Source organism: Neofelis nebulosa, chromosome 13 (genome assembly GCF_028018385.1).
Source record: "Neofelis nebulosa isolate mNeoNeb1 chromosome 13, mNeoNeb1.pri, whole genome shotgun sequence".
Classification (NCBI taxonomy): Eukaryota; Metazoa; Chordata; class Mammalia; order Carnivora; family Felidae; genus Neofelis; species Neofelis nebulosa.
Window position 1 is genome coordinate 27,926,577 of NC_080794.1, and position 21,013 is coordinate 27,947,589.

The window sequence follows — 21,013 nt, forward strand, 5'->3', positions numbered from 1 at the left end:
AGCACCCTCCTCCACGTACCCAGTCTTGATTCATCTACTCTACTTTCACTCAATGACCCAACCCCCTCCTCCCTCATTATTTTGGAGTAAATGCATACATTCTATCATCCCATCAACACTAAATCTTTCAATATGTATCTCTAATACGACACTTCTTTCTCCTTCTAAACGTGACAATAACACCTTAAAATTACAGTAATTTCTCAATACCAATACAGTAAAATCTCAATGCCAATCAATGATCAAGTTCCAATAATATGTCTCATTTCAGTATTTATTGAGAACTGGCTATGTTAGCATTAGATACTGCCATTTAAATTGCCTTCCCCCCCCCCCCCCCCCTTGCTTTCACTCTTACTAAAAGGAAGGAGCCTGTCTCTCTACCCGATGATTCAAAGCTCTGCTGTGAGGGCACTTCGCAGAGCTGCCCGCAGCAGCCGGGACCCGGGTCTCCGGCCGCCCCGGCCTCGCCCCTGCCTTTTCCCAGAGGGGCCCTCTTGCCGACCCGGAAGCCGCTTCGCTGATGAATCTGTTCCCCAGACCCAGACCCCGGCCCCGCCCCGGTTGCCTAGGCGACGAAAGGCCGCAACTCCGCGGCGAGTTAATGACGATGTCTTTGGGGACTACTCCCGGGGGAACGACCCCCGCGGCGACGACCCCGGCGGGAACCACACCGGAGTTAGAGGTACGCCGCTCCTTCCCCGCACCCGCGACCCCCCGAGTGCACGCCCCGGGCCCGCAGGGTCCGCGGCTGAGGTCGGCCCCCAGGGAGGCACCCAGCGCCCGGGTTGGGAGCGCGGCACGGGATGAGGTCGGGTTGAGAGCTGGCCTAGGGCGGCGTCGGGGTCCCAAAGACAGGCGGGGATCACTGAGGCACCGCCCCGCGCCCCCGAGCCCTGCCGCAGACCGCGCGATGTGCCCTCGGGTAGAAACTGTAGAAATAACTCCCTTGGACGTTTTCGGGTCCCCGCGACCTCACGACGGCGCGCTTCTCTCGCTTCTCTGCACTTGAAAGGGGATCTTGGAATCTAAAATGGGCCAGTCCGTTTTTGGAAAGTGATACTGATTTTTTTTGCAATGATCACTGTTCTTACTGTTCAAAGATGTCATGGAATAATAACTCTTCATTGTTGGTAGATTAATATTTGAAGGCCAGGGCTTGGTGTCTCCCTGGTTATTTTATCACTTCTCTAAATAAAGAAACACATGATAGGACAAAGGAGGGACGCTGGAAAATCGACCTTCTGCTTATGGCTTAGTTGCACAGCATCAGCTTGTCGTTAGGAAAGTTATTTAACTTCCTTGGGTCCCAGTGGTTTCCTGTGTTAAAAGAAAAAAAAAAAAATTTTAAAAGAAAAGGTTTATCTTTAGACCCCTCCCAACACCAACTCTCAATAATAAATGGGTTTTAGGTAACTTTAATTACTCATAAGCTTAGTATCCTATGATTTTAATTAAGGACATATCTGCTTTGCCAGATACTGCTAAAAAAAAAAAAGTTTAAATCTTCATGCACTGAGTCCATCATGTTGTTCTATGAAGTTTGTCTTCAGTTTTTTTTTTTTAAGACTGAAGGTGCATAATAATGTTATAATTAACATTGCTATGCTCAACTCTCTTATTAGTCTAAATAACATTTTTTTGTGTTCAGAAGATAAGTATTAGCTGCTATTTTATAAATGAGGAAACACGGAGTCAATAATTTAGTGCCTGGCTTCAGAGATATATACAAGTTGTTCCCAATCAAGATTCTTCTGAATACTGTATGCAGACCGCTAAAGCATGCTGGCTCTCCTATGAGCCTTTTGAAATTAGCATATATTAAAAACACATTTTAATGTGATAAACTGGTTACTAAGCTAGTTACTCCCTTGTGACCTCTAATGTAAGTAATACAGTTTCAAAAGTGGCAGAGGAAATTTCCCAATTAAATAGTGTTACTTAAATATATACAAAAACTTACTTAAGAAAATGCTCATTTGGCATTGTACACTGCATATACTTGTTTATCCATGTAGATATGTCCTTTCCAAGAAGATTGATAAATTTGGGGCTAATGAATCTGCACTTAAAAAAAAAAAAAGAAATTGTTTTTAAACATGCAAAGAAGTGCAATACTCCATGAAAAAAAAAATCACCTTTTTTTTTTTTTTTTTTTTTTTTGGTTGGGTCAGATGAATGAGTTAGTTATAGACCTTAGATGATTATCTGTCATGTTAGCACCTGTCAGTGGGCACATTTGTTAATTTCCTGGAGGAGCAGGTATTCCCTGTAATAAGCAATTCAGAAAATGCTCAGTCTTTTAGTTAGTAACAAACTGAAGAAATCTAGATGGAATTTGGACTCACTTAGCTGTACTCACTTAGCCTGTACTGAAAGGAACAGGCATGATATGCTGCTTGGTAGGAATGCCATTTTCCATTCTAATGAAAGCAGAGTTCCTGTAGGTCACAGAGAAGCCAGCTGATCCATCCAGCTAGCATTCATTAGAGTGACAAGGCCTGCCTGCAGCCCACTGGTGCCCACAATGTGTTTTAGGGGGCAGATGGAAAAGATGGCAAAGACCTCTCTGAGTCTGTTCCCAAGGCTACTGCTTTTCAGTTAGATACTGAAAAGCAGCTCAGCTCAGATTCTTTCCAGAGTTGATCCCCCAAGACCTAGTCCCTTATGGTGTCATTTCTAATATATTCTGTATCCAAATTGACTTAGCCAGTAGACCATCTAAGTCATCTGAGCCAAACAGTTAGTGAAATATTTCCTTTTTCGCCAAGTCGATCAAAAATAAAGCATAAGCTTCCAGTAGTTTGAGGTTTCCAGACTTATGTGTTGTCAGTACCTAGAATAAAAACAATCAATTATCCTGATCACATAGTAGGCACTCAGTAAAACATGATAACTAATTAAAATCACATGTGGTCTCACATACTCCAAGGAAGGTACTTATCATAAACCAAAATCTATTGAGATACTGTGAACAAGCAGGCATGAGATGCAGGTCCAGGATTTTTTTTTTTTTTCTGTAAACACTGCATAAACTATTTTTGCCAACTTTTTGAATTTGACATTCCAGTTTCTTTAGTAACATGGGAGTAAATGCTTCCCTCTAGAAGATAAGACTAAATGTTTTGGAAATACCTGTGTAAATTCATAAGACTAGACAAAAATGACAAAAATCTGAAAATGTTTGCTATGTATAGATCTGAAAATGAAAGGTGTTTATAAATATTTATAAATTAAATCATAAATGAGTTTATAAATGAATACTTAGACTGTAATCATTAGTCTTTTATCAGTAGCTTGTTCATACATAAACTGACTTTCTTAGTATCTTAAAAAAAATACTGTTTAGGAAATAAAATCATTTAAGTAGTATATACATAAAAGGACTATACTTCAACTCACATTGGAGACCTAAAAGAAAACATAAATGATTATTGCCCAATTGCTTCTTCTGAATTATGTCTCTGAGTGTTACCCCATTCCTAATGGATGACATTTACTCAGTGCCTTCGAGACTTTATCTTACTTACTGAAGTAAGGGCACTTACATAATCTTGGGTGGAAAGGTAGTGTTACTTGTCTTGGAGATCTTCAACATGTCCAGGAGAAGGCCATAGACAATTCTCTCTACATTAGGTGATCTCCCTACAGACCTTGAAAGCAGCCTTCACTGCATCATCAACAGGTTAGAGAGAAACTCTTGGGGCTCAACTTGAGCAGCAAGATGATCAGGGTCTTGCAATTTCTGTATCACTCAAGAGATATTTATTGAAACCATTTTTAGCACATACCATGGGAAAACCTGAGCAGGACCATGGGGGGATGCCAAAAATATTACTTTTTAAAATATTGTTGAGAAGATAGTACTAATGTTCTTCAAAATGTTAATATGCAGTAGTATTATTTATAAAACATTTAGAACCTCTGGGAATAGTGGCTGTGGGTTTGGAGATATTGACAGACATTTGGGCTTGTCTTTCTTTTTACCAGTGGTCTTTGAGTTTCCTCTCTTATTTTAAAAGTCCTGCTTCTCCTCTCTTCAGCTCTTTAAGGTTACGCAAGTAAACTTTAATATTTTTCTAACATATAAAGTTTTATTTTACGGGGTGCCTGGGAGGCTCAGTCGGTTAAGCGTCCGACTTCGGCCCAGGTCATGATCTCACGGTCTGTGAGTTCGAGCCCCGCGTCGGGCTCTGTGCTGACAGCTCAGAGCCTGGAGCCCGTTTCAGATTCTGTGTCTCCCTCTCTCTCTGCCCCTCTCCTGTTCATGCTCTGTCTCTCTCTGTCTCAAAAGTAAATAAACGTTAAAAAAATAAATTAAAAAAAAGTTTTATTTTACTACAGTTATGTCTTTAACATCACTAAAATGAATTTTTGATAGATATATTTGGTATATTTGAAATGAGGATCTAATTTTATCTTCTTCTAGACATGAACCATCAGTTATGCCAGCTTCATTTACTAAATAAACTGTCCTCTCTTTCCATCGAAAATGGACTGTCACTATCACATGTGTATATACACATGAATAAACGCAAGGATGGCCAGAATAGTAGAACAGAATAGAGAATCCAAACATATATATGTATACATGTATGTGTATAAATGTATATGTATGTATATATGTGTGTATATATATATATATATGTATTTTTGAATTTCCGAAAACTTATATATATTGTACATTATTATATTTTTAATATCCTTTCTTTTCCAGTGACCTAATTTGGAAAGGTTTCACTCATTATTTTCCTTTTTGAAGATGTATCTATTCTTGCATAATTTTAAAAAATTATTTTGTAAGTTTCCAGAATGATACAATTGAGATTCAAAATTGTCATCACATTACATTTATGATGTGGGAAGGATTTAATTTTTTTAATTTGAAATTTTCCAGTGAATCTCCTTTATTAAGCCTTTTTATTAAACTTTTGATAAAGTTTATAACTTCTTTAGGTCTATAACTTTCTTATTATATTTATAACTAAGTATAGTTTAATCAAGTTTCTACCATTTCCATTTCTGATTAGTTTCTAATATAGAGAAAAGCCATTGGCCTTTATATATTTATGTTATGTAACCATCTTATCAAATTTCTTATTAACTCAAACCATGTTAGTACAATGTCAGGTTTCTTAGGTATGCAATCCTGTAATCTTCAAATAAAGATTTTTTTATTTCTTCATTTTCAATATTTAAGACACATATTTAGTTTCTTATTATATTAGTTAGGTTCTCTGTAGAGTGTTGAATTACAATAATGTTACTAACCAAGATCCCTTTTTAGTTTCTGGTTTCATAAGAATGACTTCAGTTTTTCACCATTCAATCTGATGTTTTGGCAAACAATTATTTTTGTGTTTAAGTTTTTTTTTTTTTCTATTTATGTTTTACTAAGAGTTTTGCTGCTGAATTCCAGCAAATGCTTGCTCATTATTTACTTATATAATTATACCATTTTAATCATTTAATCTGACATAAAAATATGCTACAGTTGTTAATGATGATCCATCCTTGCATCTCTGAAATTAACCTTATTTGGTCACAGCTTATTTTTCTTTGAGTACACTGTTGGACACAACTTTCTAAGATAATATTTTAATTAAAATATTTGCATTTGAATTCATTAATGATTTTGGTTTATAATTTCCATTTTGCTCTAGTTTAGGTTTTTCTGTGTGGACTATGCTGACTGCTTAAAAATAAATTGTCTACAGTCTGTAATTATTAGACTAACAGAATTTATGTGTTCCTGATTGTTAGGTAGAACTTCAAGTGTACAACTGTGTGGGCATGGTGACTTTTTAAAAAGTAGACATCCAGTTTAATTTGGTCAGTTCCATTGCCTTTTTCACCTCTGCTCAAATTTGATAACTTCTATATTCTAGGAAATAACCCATTGTCTTATAATTTCCAAATGTATTTCCATATAATGTGGCATATAGTTATTTTTTCTTTTAATCACATTTGCCAAAGGTTTTTGCCTATTTTATTCATTATTTTAAATATCTAGTTCTTGTTTTGACTTATCCTTCTTTCATCTATTATTTAAAAATATATATATTTTTCTTTTTCTTACATTGGCTCCTTAGGATGGCCTGGACTGTAGTGAGGTGAGTGAGGCAGTCTCCTTGGGCACAAAATTTAGGAATGCCAAAATTTAGTAGTCAAGATGAACTTTAGTTGAAGGCATTTTTTAAAAATTGAAAGTTAATACAAAAAGCCCATAATGGATCAAAATTTTACATAAAGACAGCATCAGAGCTACTGAGTTTTCCTTTTGCCTTAGGCTCTGACATCACTCAACACAGTGCTGCTTCTTAGTACATTTATTTTCATGCTTGAAGAGAGCCTTTCAGAGTGTGGAAATTGCAGACTAGTCTATGTTCTCTAGGACTGTGAAACCCCTCTTTAGTCATGTTTGATGAATTGTGTTGTCCTTCTTTTAATGAACATTTATTAAGAATCTTTTGAGAATACTACCAGTGATGTGTAGAAAGATGCCCCGAAAGCTTCATTCTAGAAGAAAGACATATATACAATGTGGAAATTTTAGGTGAGTTAGAGAAAAAATTCAGAGACAAGATTATCTGGCAAATAATATTAAGCTTACAATTTTATTGCTTCTGGAATAATTGCTAAAATCCACCAGGTGGTGGAGTAAAATGAGTTACAGTGAAGTTTAGCTTACATATTTTTCTAGTCAGAGATGTAATTTTACAGAGAAAACCAAATTATATATCCACATTTTTATTAGGCTATTCATGAATTTTCTATTGTATCTTTAATTTTTATAAGTCAGAATATATGTGTTGAAAGATTAAAGATTTTTTTATCACCTTATATTCTTTCAAGTGCAAGGCAGCATATAAACAAACAAAAAAAGAGTTATAGTTTAAAATAGGTTCAGGAATTCAATTTAAAACAAAAGAAAACAACAACAAAACCAGAGGCAAGCCCTCCTACAAGATGATTATCGTAAGCTGTCGAGTTTTAGCAAAAAGAGAGACACTAATATTGAGCATCTTAGCTAGAGTTATTATTGTAAAAAAGGTTTAAGATTGTTGTAGTCTCTTTCAGACAGCTCTTGTGTGACCTATTTTCTTCTAATGTCTGTGTGAACATTTTCACATCTAATAAAATTTATTGAAGGTACAATGTACTTTTCATGCATATTTTTATTTGTTAATAATGACAGCAATCTTTGTTAAAATATTATAATGATATTTAACATGAACTCAAACCTAGGTTCAAATGACTTGCTGTAAGTCACAAAATTAGTCAGTAGTCAAAGCCTCATGAGCCCTCCAAGTCCAAGTCCTACTGTTCATCATGCTCCTTCACCTATAATGGCATCAGATGATAGAGATGAATTCAGGCAGTTGATTAACAACCTATGTTGACATGACTAGGATCTGCAGAATTCTAAAAAGAAGTAAAATATTGAATGCCTGTCCCTGATAAATTTACAGTCTAATGGAGTTGACAGTACAAGAATAATTATACTTTACTGCCAATAATAAAAAAACATAACCAACAAACATTTAACAAATATATAGTCATATGTTACAGACTAAAATGCTGTCCTATCCAAAAACTGAGTGCATATAACTCAATTTACAAGTATCTGAGGGCCTACTAGCTGCAAGATATTATATTAGGTACTAAAAGTATTTTTTTCTTATTGAGTATATAATCTAATAGAATGACCTAGTTTAAATTGCTAACCCTGGGTTACAAAAAGATAGGTAATAAAGTACATTATTGTATGTCTGAATTAGATTTTTAAAAATAAAAATACAATAATTTAATATTAAATTACAAACATTAAGATGATTACCATCCCCAATAAGTGTTAGCTTTGGGATTTTTCTACTCTTGAAAAGAAATAAGGAAAATGTGGGATGTTATCTTGTTAACTATAGCAAAGCATTTTGTTGCTGTTCTTATTTATTGGAACCCATTCACACGGAAGGATAATTAACCATTTGTTGCATTGAAAACATTTGCTCCCTCCCGCACCCCTCTAAATCTCACAATTCTTGATTTTTGTGGAGCTGCTGCTTCCTATTTCTACTTCTCCATCACCTCTTCCATCCCCCATTCACAGCTCTTCTCCTCATGCTCTGGCTCTAGGCAGTTTGATCCATCCTCACACTTGGAGTGACTCCTAAAGCAACATTTTAAAACTTGACCTTTCTGAGTCTACCATTTCTAATTACCTTCTAAGCATTTCTTCCTTGATATGCATATTCCACTTTAAACTCAACCATTGAAATCAAACTCATCACGTCGCCTTCTTAAAACCAGCATCATCTTCTGATGCTTCCATTTTTATTGGTGTAATGAGAGTGCCACGTATGGTTCTTACAGACTGTACTCTGAACAACATGACATGGCTGAGGGTTGAACAGGAGGTGAAACTACTGTATTCACAAGTAGTGCACTTAGACGCAGGGCTGTATCAGCCTTAAACCTTTTAACACATCCTCTACTCACAGAGGTTGCCTGGTCATACAAAGGTGGCATAGGTGCTATTGGAGGCCCTAAGAATCACCACCTTTCTCTTTCAGTCATCTATTTCAAAAACTCATACCCTCTATTCATTCTGGCCTCTTGTAGTCCCCCATATATAATATGTTGCATTCACCCTTTTCTTTTCATGCACACTGCTAGGAACCCAGTGCAGTCTGATGCCTCATTCCTGAAAAGTTCAAAAACATTTTCATTGAACTCTCCTCTAAGTCCTTTCTCTGCTCCTGTCTGTCCTTCACCCTCCTACAAATTGCCTTTCCTTAAAGCACAATTTTATCTTGTCACTTGACTGCTAAAAAATTTCATGGGTTCCTTATTCCCTATATTATTAAAAACAAACTCTTCAGCCTATCACTCTTTGACCAGCCAAGGTCTAAAATATTTGTGATCTCTTGTGCAGTATCTTGCATGTTGTAATCAGCAAATATTTATTTAATTATTAAATTTGAGGTCTCCCACAATATGTTTCCAGTGCCCACTTCCCACTTAGATCCAACTAGTCCCTGACTTGTATCCATGGCACCATTGTGTGAATTAGTTGATATTTATAGAACCAGTCCCCAAGTATCCTGTTGCCGATTCATCCACCTGGGGCATCATTCTTGCCCAATCTCACCAACGTCCATTTCTGGACCTCCTCTCTATAGGCTTTCCTTGGTCTGTCTCTGTTCTTGTTCCTTTATTATGGCTCACTTTTCATTTTATTTTCTTGTCTTAAAGTCACCCTTGGTTTGTTCCTTCCACTAGACGTTAAGATAGTGAGGCTAACAAGTTGTTTCGTTTTGTTTTGTTTTACTTTTCTTTGCCTCCTCTTGAAGCCCAAGCACAATGAGGAATATGTAGATATTTTTTAAAGTTTGTAAATTGACTCATTCTTGTTTTATTGATTCCTGGATGCCTAAGAAGATACATATTCCAGACCATTGTCCTCCATAAAAAATCCAGAATACTCAAGCTAAGATAGGACTCATGCTCCTTTCCTTTCTGAGTTTTCCAGATTCTCTGTCTGTATCTGTTCTCTCTGTGTCTCTCTGTTTATATGTTCTCTCTATGTCTCTCTGTCTAAACTCTGTTCTTCCTCTTGGTTTGTGTTTGATTTCCATCCTGTGGGAAGCCAACGACCTACTTGAATGGTCCACTTCTGGGTTCCTTGGACCTGGGCTGCCTGAATCATCTTGGTGATTATGAGGGAACCCTCAGAGGAACAGTTGTACCCCCAAATTAAGTCTGCACAGCACTGCTTATTTGACCTTTGAGAATCAGTAAGTTCCTCCTCTGGGAAACAGTTGGTTTAATGCCGATGCAATTTTTGCCTCTGTGCTTCTCTGAATCTATTCACTGGGGAAAAGAAAACTTGGGAGAACTGATATGGGGACCTGTTCTCACTTCCTATTCTCTTTGTGTTCTAAATTTCTTTAGCTGGCCCTGAACCTAGTCTCATTTTAATCATAAGACTCTGGTTCAGCTCTTGGACAGTTTTTCTTAAGCCTGTTAGCTAGAATAAGAGACTGATTCACTTAGCTCCAAAGACAAAGGACACTTGCTCCTTCCCACCAGAAGGTGTTCTTAGATGACTCAGAACTGAGGGAAGTGTCAGTCCCATAGAGGAGATCTCCCCCATGATAATTCATTTTTGGCTTGCCTGGGATGCACACGTAAAACTGATCATCCAGTGCTCCGAGCCCCACAGTGGTTTTAGACTGTCACTGGGAGAAACCAAGACACATATGAGGGGAAGATCAGCCCTTTGGTGACTCTCTGGGAAGTTCTTGCCATAAGCAGCACATTCGATCCACCAAATGCTTTCCCTACAATAGAGTTTCAGCTTCTAACCCTTTTTCTTTCTTTTCCAGTGCTGGGTAGATGTGTCCTCATGGCAGTTCTGGAATGTTGGTATTGTGTTGAGGATTGGTGGCCAATCCTGTTGACCAAAACTCTTAGAATAAAGAAGTGGCCCTGCTACCCCTGGTTGCACTGGGTTTTCAGCTTATCTGGGTGAGGCATGTGGCAGGCTGGTCACTGCTGGGTGGTCATCTCCTTGTTGGATTGCCTAGAAACATGTAACCTGCCACAGGAAAAAATAGAAAATTTGAACAGACCAATTACCAGCAATAAAATTGAATCAGTAATCAGTAAACAGTAGTCCAGGACCAGATAGATGGCTTCACAGGCAAATTTTACCAAACATTTAAAGAAGTGTTAACACCTATTTTTCTCAAACTGTACCAAAAGAATACAAGAGGAAGGAAAACTTCCAAATTCATTCTCTGAGGCCCGAATCACTCTGATACCAAAACCAGATAAAGGCACCACCAAAAAAAAAGAGAACTGCCGACCACTATCGCTCATGAATAAATTTGCAAAGATCCTTAACAAAATATTAGCAGACTGAATCCAATAATACATTAAAAAATCATACACCACAATCAAGTGGGATTTATTCCCAGGATGCAAGTGTGGTTCAATATTCATAAAACAATCAATGTGATACATCACATCAATAAGAGAAAGGATAAAAACCATATGATCTTTTCAATAGATGCAGAAAAAGTATTTGACAAAATACAATATCTATTCCTACTTCAACGAAGTAAGTCTAGAGGGAACATACCTCAACATAATAAAGGCCTTATATGAAAAACCCGCAGCCAATATCATAGTCAATGGTGAAAACTGAGAGCTTTTCCCCTAAGGTCAGGAACAAGACAAGGATGTTCACTCACCACTTTTATTCAACATAGTATTGGAAGTCCTAGTCACAGCAATTAGACAACATAAAGAAATAAAACACATCCAAATTAGTAAGGAAGAAGTAAAACCCACTATTTGCAGATGATGTGATACTATATATATAGAAAATCTGAAAGACACCACCAAAAAGTTATAAGAACTGATAAATGAATTCAGTAAAGTCACAGGATACAAAATCAATGTGCAGAAATCTGTTGCATTCCTATGCATTAATAATGAAGCAGTGGGAAGTGAAATTAAGAAAGCAATCCCATATACAATTTTACCAAAAACAATAAAATATCTAGGAATAAACTTAACCAAAGAGGTGAAAGACCTATACTCCGAATGTTATAACACACTAATGAAAGATGACACCAAAAAATGGAAAGACATTCCATACTTATGGATTGGAAGAACAACAATGTTAAAATGTATGTAATACCCAAAAAATCTACAGATTTAATGCAATCCCTATCAAAATACCAACAGCATTTTTTATAGAACTAGAATAAACAATCTTAAAATTTGTATGGAACCACAAAAGATTTCAAATAAAGCAATCTTGAAAGAGAAAAAAATGGAGGTATCACAATTGCAGGTCAAGTTATATTACAAAGCAGTAGTACTTAAAAACAGCATAGTACTGGCATACCATAGACACATAGATCAATGGAATAGAACGGAAAACCCAGAAACAAACCCACAATTGTATGGCCAATTAATCTTCAACAAAGGAGGAATGAATGTACAATGGGAAAAAGACGGTCTCTTCAACAAATGGTGTTGGAAAACTGGACAGCCACATACATGCAAGAGAGTGAAACTGGACCACTTTCACCATACACAAAAATAAATTGAAAATAGATTAAAGATCTAAATATGACACCTGAAACCATAAGAATCCTTGAAGAGAGCATAGGAAGTCATCTCTCTGACATTGGCCATACCAACATTTTTCTAAATATATGTCCTGAGGCAAGAGAAATAAAAGCAAAAATGAACTATTAGGACTACATCAAAATAAAGTTTCTGCACAACAAATGAAACAATCAACAAAACTAACTGAAACTAAAAGGCAAAATACTAATGGGAGAAGATGTTTGCAAATGACATCTGATGAAAGGTTAGTATCTAAAATATATAAAGAACTGATACAACTCAATACCCCCAAAGCAAATAATCCCATTAAAAACAGGCAGAAGACATGAACAGACATTTCTCCAAAGAAAACATCCAGATGGCCAACTGACACATGAAAGGATGCTCAACATCACTCATCATCAGGGAAATGCAAATCAAAACTACAATGAGATATCACCTCAAAATGGCTAAAATCAAAAATATAAGAAATAACAAGTGGTGAAAATGTAGAGAAAAAGGAACCCTCATGCACTATCTGGGGGAATGTAAACTGGTGCAGCCACTGGAACACAGTATGGAGGTCCCTGAAAAAATTAAAAATATATCTACCCTATGATCCAGTAATTGCACTGCAGGGTATTTATCCAAAAAATACAAAAACACTAATTCACAGGGATATGTGCACCCCTATGTTTATTGCAGCATTACTTATGATAGCCATAAATATCATATCTATGATAGCCAAACTATCATAAAGAAGTTTGTTAACTGGAAGCCATCACCCAGTTTTAAATATGTGTAAAAGACAAATTAACTAGAAATTCAACTTTTCAGAAGAGAGGTACCATTACTTGAAAACAGAGGAGAAAAATGATTATCTGGAAGACTGTCATATTTAAATTTTATTTCTTATTGCAACTAGAACACAGAACAAATTTTCATATCATTGGATTAATATGTAGAACATGTGATTGAAATAACTCATTCCACCTTTTTTGTTGTTGTTGGTAGAGAGATGCTGAATTCCAGGAGCATGAAAAGATTCTGTCTCCACATTTTCTTTCAGCTGCTCAAATCACTGAAATGCTAACAGAAGACATAAATGGAGTTCAACAGTAAGCACTTCAATATTACAACCAAATCTAGAACAGTTCTAGTTCTGCATCTATAAATGGCCATGAAATGCTATTAGAAATTTTAAACTTTTTAAAAAAGAGTTATTGTGTCAGGCAAATATATATACTCTGGAGTTATGTGTATATATAATTATATATATCTCCATCCAGAGTCTGGAACATGAAAATTCTCAAACAACTGACTTTTTACACTGCTCAGCTATCTTCCTTGTGGGAGAAATGTGTTTCAGATCAGTGTGTTAATGTTAAGAGAGAGTAAGGATTTATTGTTAAAAGCAGTCTTTAACATATGCTGTCTTCTGCTTCTTTTCTTTTTCATTCATAAAACTTTCAATATGCACAATAACCTTGAAGTCTTCTGTCTCATTGTGACAAGGATAAGTTGTACTTTTTGTAATATTAATAATTAATACATTTTAATATTTTGGAAATCCTGAGTATTAAGCCATCTACCTGGGATTTTTATCAGATATGAAGCTATACTAAATAGTCTGATTTCATATATTTTGCCTAAAAATGCGAGTAAAACTGAATTTATGGGCAACAATTCTAGTATATGTACATCTCATTCTTAAGGCCATTGATTTCTACAGCAAATTATTTACTTAGAATTCTAGTTAGATATATCTAAGACACAAGTTCCTAAAACGTGTTTTGAATAATCAGTCATTTCAAAAGTTATGTTGCTCTAATAATGGAAATCTCATTGACTATAATGTGTAGAGAGTGGGAATGATGTGATGTTCTTGATTATAATGTCTCATAAGATTTCTGTAGGCCTGTCGTCCGGATGTTAGGGTATTGTGGACCATAATGGACAAACAGAAAATGATCCTGTCAGTGTCTGTCATTTGCAGATCTTACAAATATTGTGAAATAGAGGTGATTTACTACTGAAAAGAAAATATGACAGATGTACTGGCTGGAAGAGAAATCTGAGAAGAGAAGGCATATTAAGAGCAGGCAAATGACACTGACAGGCCTTTTCCCACGATGCTCTTTACCTTCAGGGCCTGCAAATCCTGCTAGAAATCCCGGTGATCTGTGATTTGGCCATACTGCTTACTATCTATATCTTTATAAGCATTAGTCAGTCAATTAAAAAATTTCACAGATGTTTAAACAAGTATCTCATGATGATTTTACCATTTTTAAAGAAATGAATACCCATTGGGAATTTTGGTTTTTAGTGTGAGAATTGATTAGTAAACTGCATTCATTGTAATGGTATCCCTGATTATTTGTGCTTAGTAAATAAAATATTATTTTCCATTTCTAGGTAATCTCAAATGTTGGTCATTGAAATGCAAAACATAGGTTATTTAATATGGGCAAAAGAATATGATGCAAATGACAGATATTTAATATATTTTACAATTTATTTGTATTAAATATTAAAGATGTTATATTAAATGCAATTAATATTAAATAAAAGGTATTGCAAACAAATTGTTTTTAGACTCATTTCTTACCAAATTTTAAGTTTTACTGCATCCCATACCTTGTGTAACAATCTTTTTTTATCCATTTATTGGCTCTGTTTGTTGTTAAATATTTAAATTTTAAAAGTATTTTCAGTCTTTAAGAGGTGACTTCTAGGATAAAAGAAATGATACAGAGGGTGATACAGAAGTTAGCAGTATAGAAGCAACGAGGTTCAATGCAGGTTGACCTTTTAGACTTTCTCATTAATAGAATTCACCTGAAGTAATCTCATATTTTAGGATATCAATTTTGGGTAAATGACAGTGTTATGTCAGGAGCCATTTCTTCACAAAGTAATTTTCTTGAGGTTCTTTATGTGATTTTTAGAACAGTAATCCTGAAATATTTGCAATCAATCATTTCTATTTAAAATAGCATTATTATAAATGGGGATTACATACCTTTCAAAATGACAGAAATATAATTTAGGTATCCTGTCACCAAGTGACAGAAGTATGCCAAAATCATACAGTCTACAAAGCTATAAACCTATTTAAATAAATTACAGGAAATCAGCACATTTCCTTAGCTTTTAAAATTAAAAATTGTGTTTCATGAAAGCAGCCAACCAAATGAAACATTATAGTATCATTAAAACATATTTCTAGAGCACACTTCAAGTGGAGTTAAATGTCTGCATACATTTCTCATGATCTCCTAACTATTATCAATCATTCATGCTTTTAATGTAACCCTGATTTTTTACAGATCCGCCCAAATCCTTTTTGAAAAAAAGGATAAGGACTAAATTGAAAATAACTATTTGAACACAGAAATAACCCTGAAAGATCTTTTAATAACCTTTCCATAACTGGGCCTTCATGCGCTGTTCAGCTCCTGCCTTAAGGCTTATTTCTGCATGTCATATTTAAAAAATAAGATGCACTCCAATTTCAAGAGCATGTAGGAATAATGTAATGCTTTCACTGGAATTCTTGGTGAGACAAAGTTGATCACCTTTCACTATACCACAATTTCCTAGATCCCTGTGAAGCATCTTTCTCTTTTCCTGTAGTCTCTAATGCCACAATAGCCATCTCTCCCCTCTCCCATGTCCCGTCTCTTCTTATCCCCAGAGGAAAAACTTACAAGTTTGCCAGTAAAATGCGTGGAAGCTTTGCATTCAGACTGTGGCAGCATCTTGCTCCAAATGCTTCCCTGCATAATCTCCTTTGGGGTGAAATGACTGAACAAAGAATAGAAATGGTTAATATTCGGCCCTGCAATTCAAGTTGAAGGTTAAGATTCAAATGGTACAAGGGAAGTGGTGGCAGGGGGATGAGGGAGAGCAAAGATACAGGGATGCCAAAGAAGTTTCACTAAGATATTCTTAGACAAATAGTTGCCTTCATTTACATATAGTAAAACACTGAAAAAATGAAAATGAAAGGCAGGGAGCACATGTAACTATTTAGGTCAAATATTTAATATTTAAAAAACGTATGGAGATGGCAGATGAAGAGTGCAGTTAGAAGGAAGACTAACTGTTGGAAACAGAAGACAATGTTATGTATATGTAAAATATACATAACAACTTTCAAAGATAGATTGAGTCCAGAGTTGATTGATGCAAGGCCTCAGTGGTATCATCAAGAAATGAGTATAATTTTGGGACTGATTTTTCTTATGATTATAAGATGGGTACCAGTAGTGGTCAAATGTACTTATTTACTTTTTTGTATTTCTGTTCCACAGACGAAAGTAGACCTCATCCTTAGTTATGAATTCAAACACTTTTAGGAGAGTGTTCACCATACACCAATAGTTTCTATAGGGAATACATATACGAAATGCCATTTTATGGCATGATGGGATGGGGGTGAGAGTATCACAATTGGTTTAGAAGAATCAGAACTCATTTTTGGCATTGAGGTCTACTTTGATACCACTATAGATGAGATTGATGTTAAACACAACACCAGCTTCATTTGTTCCCAAACTTGTTTAATCCTGCTGTATTTATCATTCTGATCATAAAATCTATTTCAATATTATTAATAATAAAGACTTCCTGTTTGTGAAAATGGCAGTATAAAGTTGTCACACACCCACATATGCTCCCTCAGAAATCTATTAAGCAATGAGGAAATACCAATCACTTCTTTGTCCAAACAAGGGGAATGCTGTAAATCCAAACTACAAAATGTGAGGATGATTGCCAGAAGCATTATAGATCAAGCAGGAGTGGAGGAGAAAGAGCAAGAAGGATACACATAGTTAAAGATCTTAGAATGAGCTAAAAAAAAAAAATAAGTATTCTCCTAGATCAGAAGAAAAACCTGAAGTGCCATTTCAAGAACCCTTGTATGCAACATCAGGATGAGGAGGCACAGGCTTGGAACAGATAATTGCCATATTTACAAGAAATAGATTGTTTATGTGATGGTAATGAATACCTATCCTACTTTTTTCTTTTCTTTTAACCCACTAATTGAAAAAAGAGTAATAACCTGGAATAATTGGAACAAACTTATTTTGTAGCTTGTCACTTGGCCAGGTTTGAGTACAAAACAAAGAATATGCATACAATGACATTTAAAAAATAATTGAAGAGGGGCGCCTGGGTGGCTCAGTCGGTTGAGCATCCGACTTCAGCTCAGGTCATGATCTCACAGTCTGTGACTTCGAGCCCTGCATCGCGCTCTGTGCTGACAGCTTAGAGCCTGGAGCCTGCTTCAGATTCCGTGTCTTCCTCTCTCTGCCCCTCCCCCGTTCATGCTCTGTGTCTCTCTCTGTCAAACATAAATATTTAAAAAAAAGTTTTTAAATAACTTAAGAATAAAGGGTAAAAAACCCGGCAGGCAAAGAAAATACAACCAAATGAACATAGCCATGAGTATATAAAATATACTGTGAAATATTTATCATGAACTAAAAAGAAACTTATGAAACAATCACAACAAGAGCATAAAATAGAGATACAAAAACTCAAGGAAGAGATAACAGATAAAAGGTGATAAAACATGTAAAACAGCAAAGAATAGAAAACAAAGTTCTTACAGAGGTGAGATCTATAAGCAGCCCAAGGGTTTGAAACTGCCGAAAACACTAAGGAACTGTATTGAGAAAGATACATAAATGAAAAGGAAATGATTTGAAAAAATTTTTGAAGGTTAACAGAAATTATAGCTATAGGCAAAATGAGTAAAATAGACATAATTGGAATTCTTTAAAAAAGAAAACAGAACAGGGGCAACTGGGTGGCTAGTCAGTTAAGTATCTGATTCTTGGTTTCAGCTCAGGTCATGATCTCATGGTTCCTGAGTTCAAGACCCACTTCAGGCTCCTGCCCTGACAGCTGCGGAGACTGCTTGGGATTCTGTGCCTCCCTCTCTCTTTGCCTTTCCCCCACATGCTCATGCTCTCTCTCTCCCAAAATTAAGTAAATATTAAAAAAAGAAAGAAAACAGAACAAATATTTCACAATACAGTTCCAGAACATTGTCAGAAGTAAATTTGATCATATAAATGGAAAAAGGAATTGAATTTTGGAGAAAAAAAAATGCTAGTAAAGTTACTATACTTGGAAGATGGAAGAGGAAGAAGAGGAAGAAGGTGAAGAGAACAATGAGAAGAATAGAAGAAGTGGAGGAAGAAACCCAAAAAGAGTGCTCATGCTTGTTCTGTTCATCTCTTTCTTACCTCTCTTGTTTCCTTTTTTGTTGTTGTTGTTTTTTCTGTTTCCCTTTTGAATGTCATTTTAGACTTAGGATTTTGACATAACTTAAGGATATTTTTAGATTCAGAGCGTTATATAATTTTAATTCAAGAAAAATATCTGCGTTTTTAAAACGTAGAAGAGTAAATGTTCACTAATCTGATTTTAATGTCTGGATTTTTCTTTTCGTTACAGAAAACTGAAAAAGTTTTTGAATTTCAAAAACCTTCAAATCTGTTTAAAGGAAGCCATTCTACTAGATTATTATGTATCTGGATTTTTGTGGGCTAGAGGAATGGACTTTTCTGTTATTCAATATTCAAAATTTATGACTTTACTAGATATGTTACTTCATAATCTTAGAAGTAAGTACATTGTTTTTTCTTTTAAGAAAACATTTAGTCCACCGTCTAAATGAATGTTCTTACACAAAAGTTCCTAATTTTATTGTAATTCCTTTAATGAAAATTATGTTTTTTTTTCCCCAGGTAGATCAAAGATATGGTTCATACCTTCATTAAGTTGTAAAATTTCAAGTAGTATTAAATAATGCTAAAGTTCTCTTAACTTGCCAAAGATATGTTAACTTCATTTAAAAATCGTGTCAATGCCATCTATCCCCAAAATGTCAAGTAGTTCACATTTATTTAGGTATTTTTTAATTATTTGAGATGTTTTCATTTCATCTAACCTACAAGTATTACTAGATATCTCAGAATGATTAATGAGAGGAGGTAACTTTAGCCAATATCTAAACCCCATTAAATGGACATTACTCACATTCACTTGATTTTGTGACTTTTTTCTTATATAACTTATATATAAGTTTTTTTTATATACTTTTTTCTTCTATATTTTCTATAGAATGAGTTACTATAGGAAATTCGGATCTTCCTTAGAGCCCTTTTAAATGTGATAAATTTTATTTCAGAATAAATAGGATTGCTTCTTGGAAGGAAGAAAAGAAGGAAATCTATCACTGATATATTGCCAACTCTGTGTGCTAGGCACTATGTTTGGTTCTAATCTTTAACATGCATTGTTGAATCTCAGAGCAACTCCCACATGGGAGGTATTATAACCACTATCTCAGAGCTGAGCAAGTAGTCCACAGAGCAGGGTTGCAAGCTGTGAAGTGGCAGAACTAGAACTTGAATCTCCCAGTATATAATGAAAAGGCCATGAGCACTATAAACATAAAGGTATTTGTGTCTCAACTGAAAGACATGCTAATGTCAGTTGATAGCTCCTTCCTTCCTTCCTTCCTTTTTTAAAACTTTTCTTTTCTTTTTGGTCATTTGCTTGTTTTTAGTTCTTTTTTTTAAATTCGGCAGGTAGAAGACCTTGCTCCCCTAAAGAATTGTCACCATCACTGTGGCAAAATATATAGATGCCTTATTGTGGTCACATTTTGTGTATCAGTTTCTAGGAGGAGAAATTTTAAGTGAATTAGCAAAACTAATAGAGAAGCCACTCATGCCTTATGCACGCTTCCTGCTTTTCGTCAACCTTACAAGGGAAGAGTTAGTAGTTCTTGTATGTGAGAAAAAGAAAACACTATTTTTCTTCTCTGCAAGTGGGGGGATTTTATCTTTGCTTATACATAAGTATATAGTGCTACGTTACAGATAAATAATAGTACCAACAGGAGAAAAAATAATTATACTTGATAATGAAAAAAATTGTATGATATTAACTGATCAGACTATGCCTGTTTTTTTTTCCCTCTCATGAACAAAGATCAAATATTTATAGAATCTTTGAGTACTATATATCTCTAAACAATAATCTTTCAATACCATTGCCAGAATTGCTTGGCAAACAAGGAACAGTGTAAATCTCAACTTGCATGGAATATAAGAAATAGGTGCTGACAATAAGATGAAATGGATATTGAGATTATATGTTTAAGACTTCAAAACAGGTATTATAAAAGTGCTTAAGTGAACAATCATGAACATCCTTGAAATAAGTGTTAAAAAGAATCATGAAAGAAATAGAAGGTATAAAGAAGAAACAAATGGAAATTTTAGAATGAAATTATATAATAACCAAAATCAAAATCTCATTAGGTAGAAAGAATAGAATGGAGAGAAGACAAAGGAAAAATTAGTGAACTTGAACATGAAGTGATAACAATTATCCAGAGGAAATACGATTGGCAAACAAATGAACAAAACCTCAGAATTCTGTGGGACAACCAAAGTTCTAATATCCATATTGTTAGAGTCCCAAAAGGACCAGAGAAAGAGGATGTTGCTAAACAAACATTTGAAGAAATAATGGCTGAAAACTTCCCAAATTTGGCAAAAGGCATAAGCTCATAAATTCAAGAGACTGACTGGACTACAAACAGGCTAACCCAAAAGAAAAACACCATCAACCAACTGGGTCTAATTGACATTTATAGAACAGTCTACCCCCAAACAGCAGAATAGTCATTGTTTTCAAATGCACATAGAATATTCACCAAGGCGGACCATATCCTGGGCCATACAACAAGTTTAAATTTAAAATAATTGAAATTATGCAAATATGTTTTCTGATCATAATGGTATTAAACAAGAAATTATTAACAGAAATATATCAGGAAAGCTTCAAACAT

The 21,013-nt window shown here is 35.2% G+C and overlaps 1 protein-coding gene across 3 annotated transcripts in view; it reads left to right on the top strand.

Moving 5' to 3' along the window:
- The first annotated feature begins 363 nt into the window (after window positions 1-363).
- The window catches only part of CABCOCO1 (ciliary associated calcium binding coiled-coil 1), a 120,455-nt gene continuing 99,805 nt past the window's right edge, over window positions 364-21,013 (top strand). Inside the window, exons 1-3 of one of the 3 annotated variants that reach the window (XM_058696440.1) lie at window positions 415-685; window positions 13,141-13,244; window positions 18,604-18,773. In XM_058696440.1, the coding sequence (XP_058552423.1) occupies window positions 524-685; window positions 13,141-13,244; window positions 18,604-18,773 (436 nt within the window). In that variant the 5' untranslated portion in view covers window positions 415-523. Of the gene's footprint in view, window positions 686-7,832; window positions 10,531-13,140; window positions 13,245-18,603; window positions 18,774-21,013 lie in introns of those variants that run through there. The other 2 variants (XM_058696442.1, XM_058696441.1) reach the window with 2 other exon arrangements.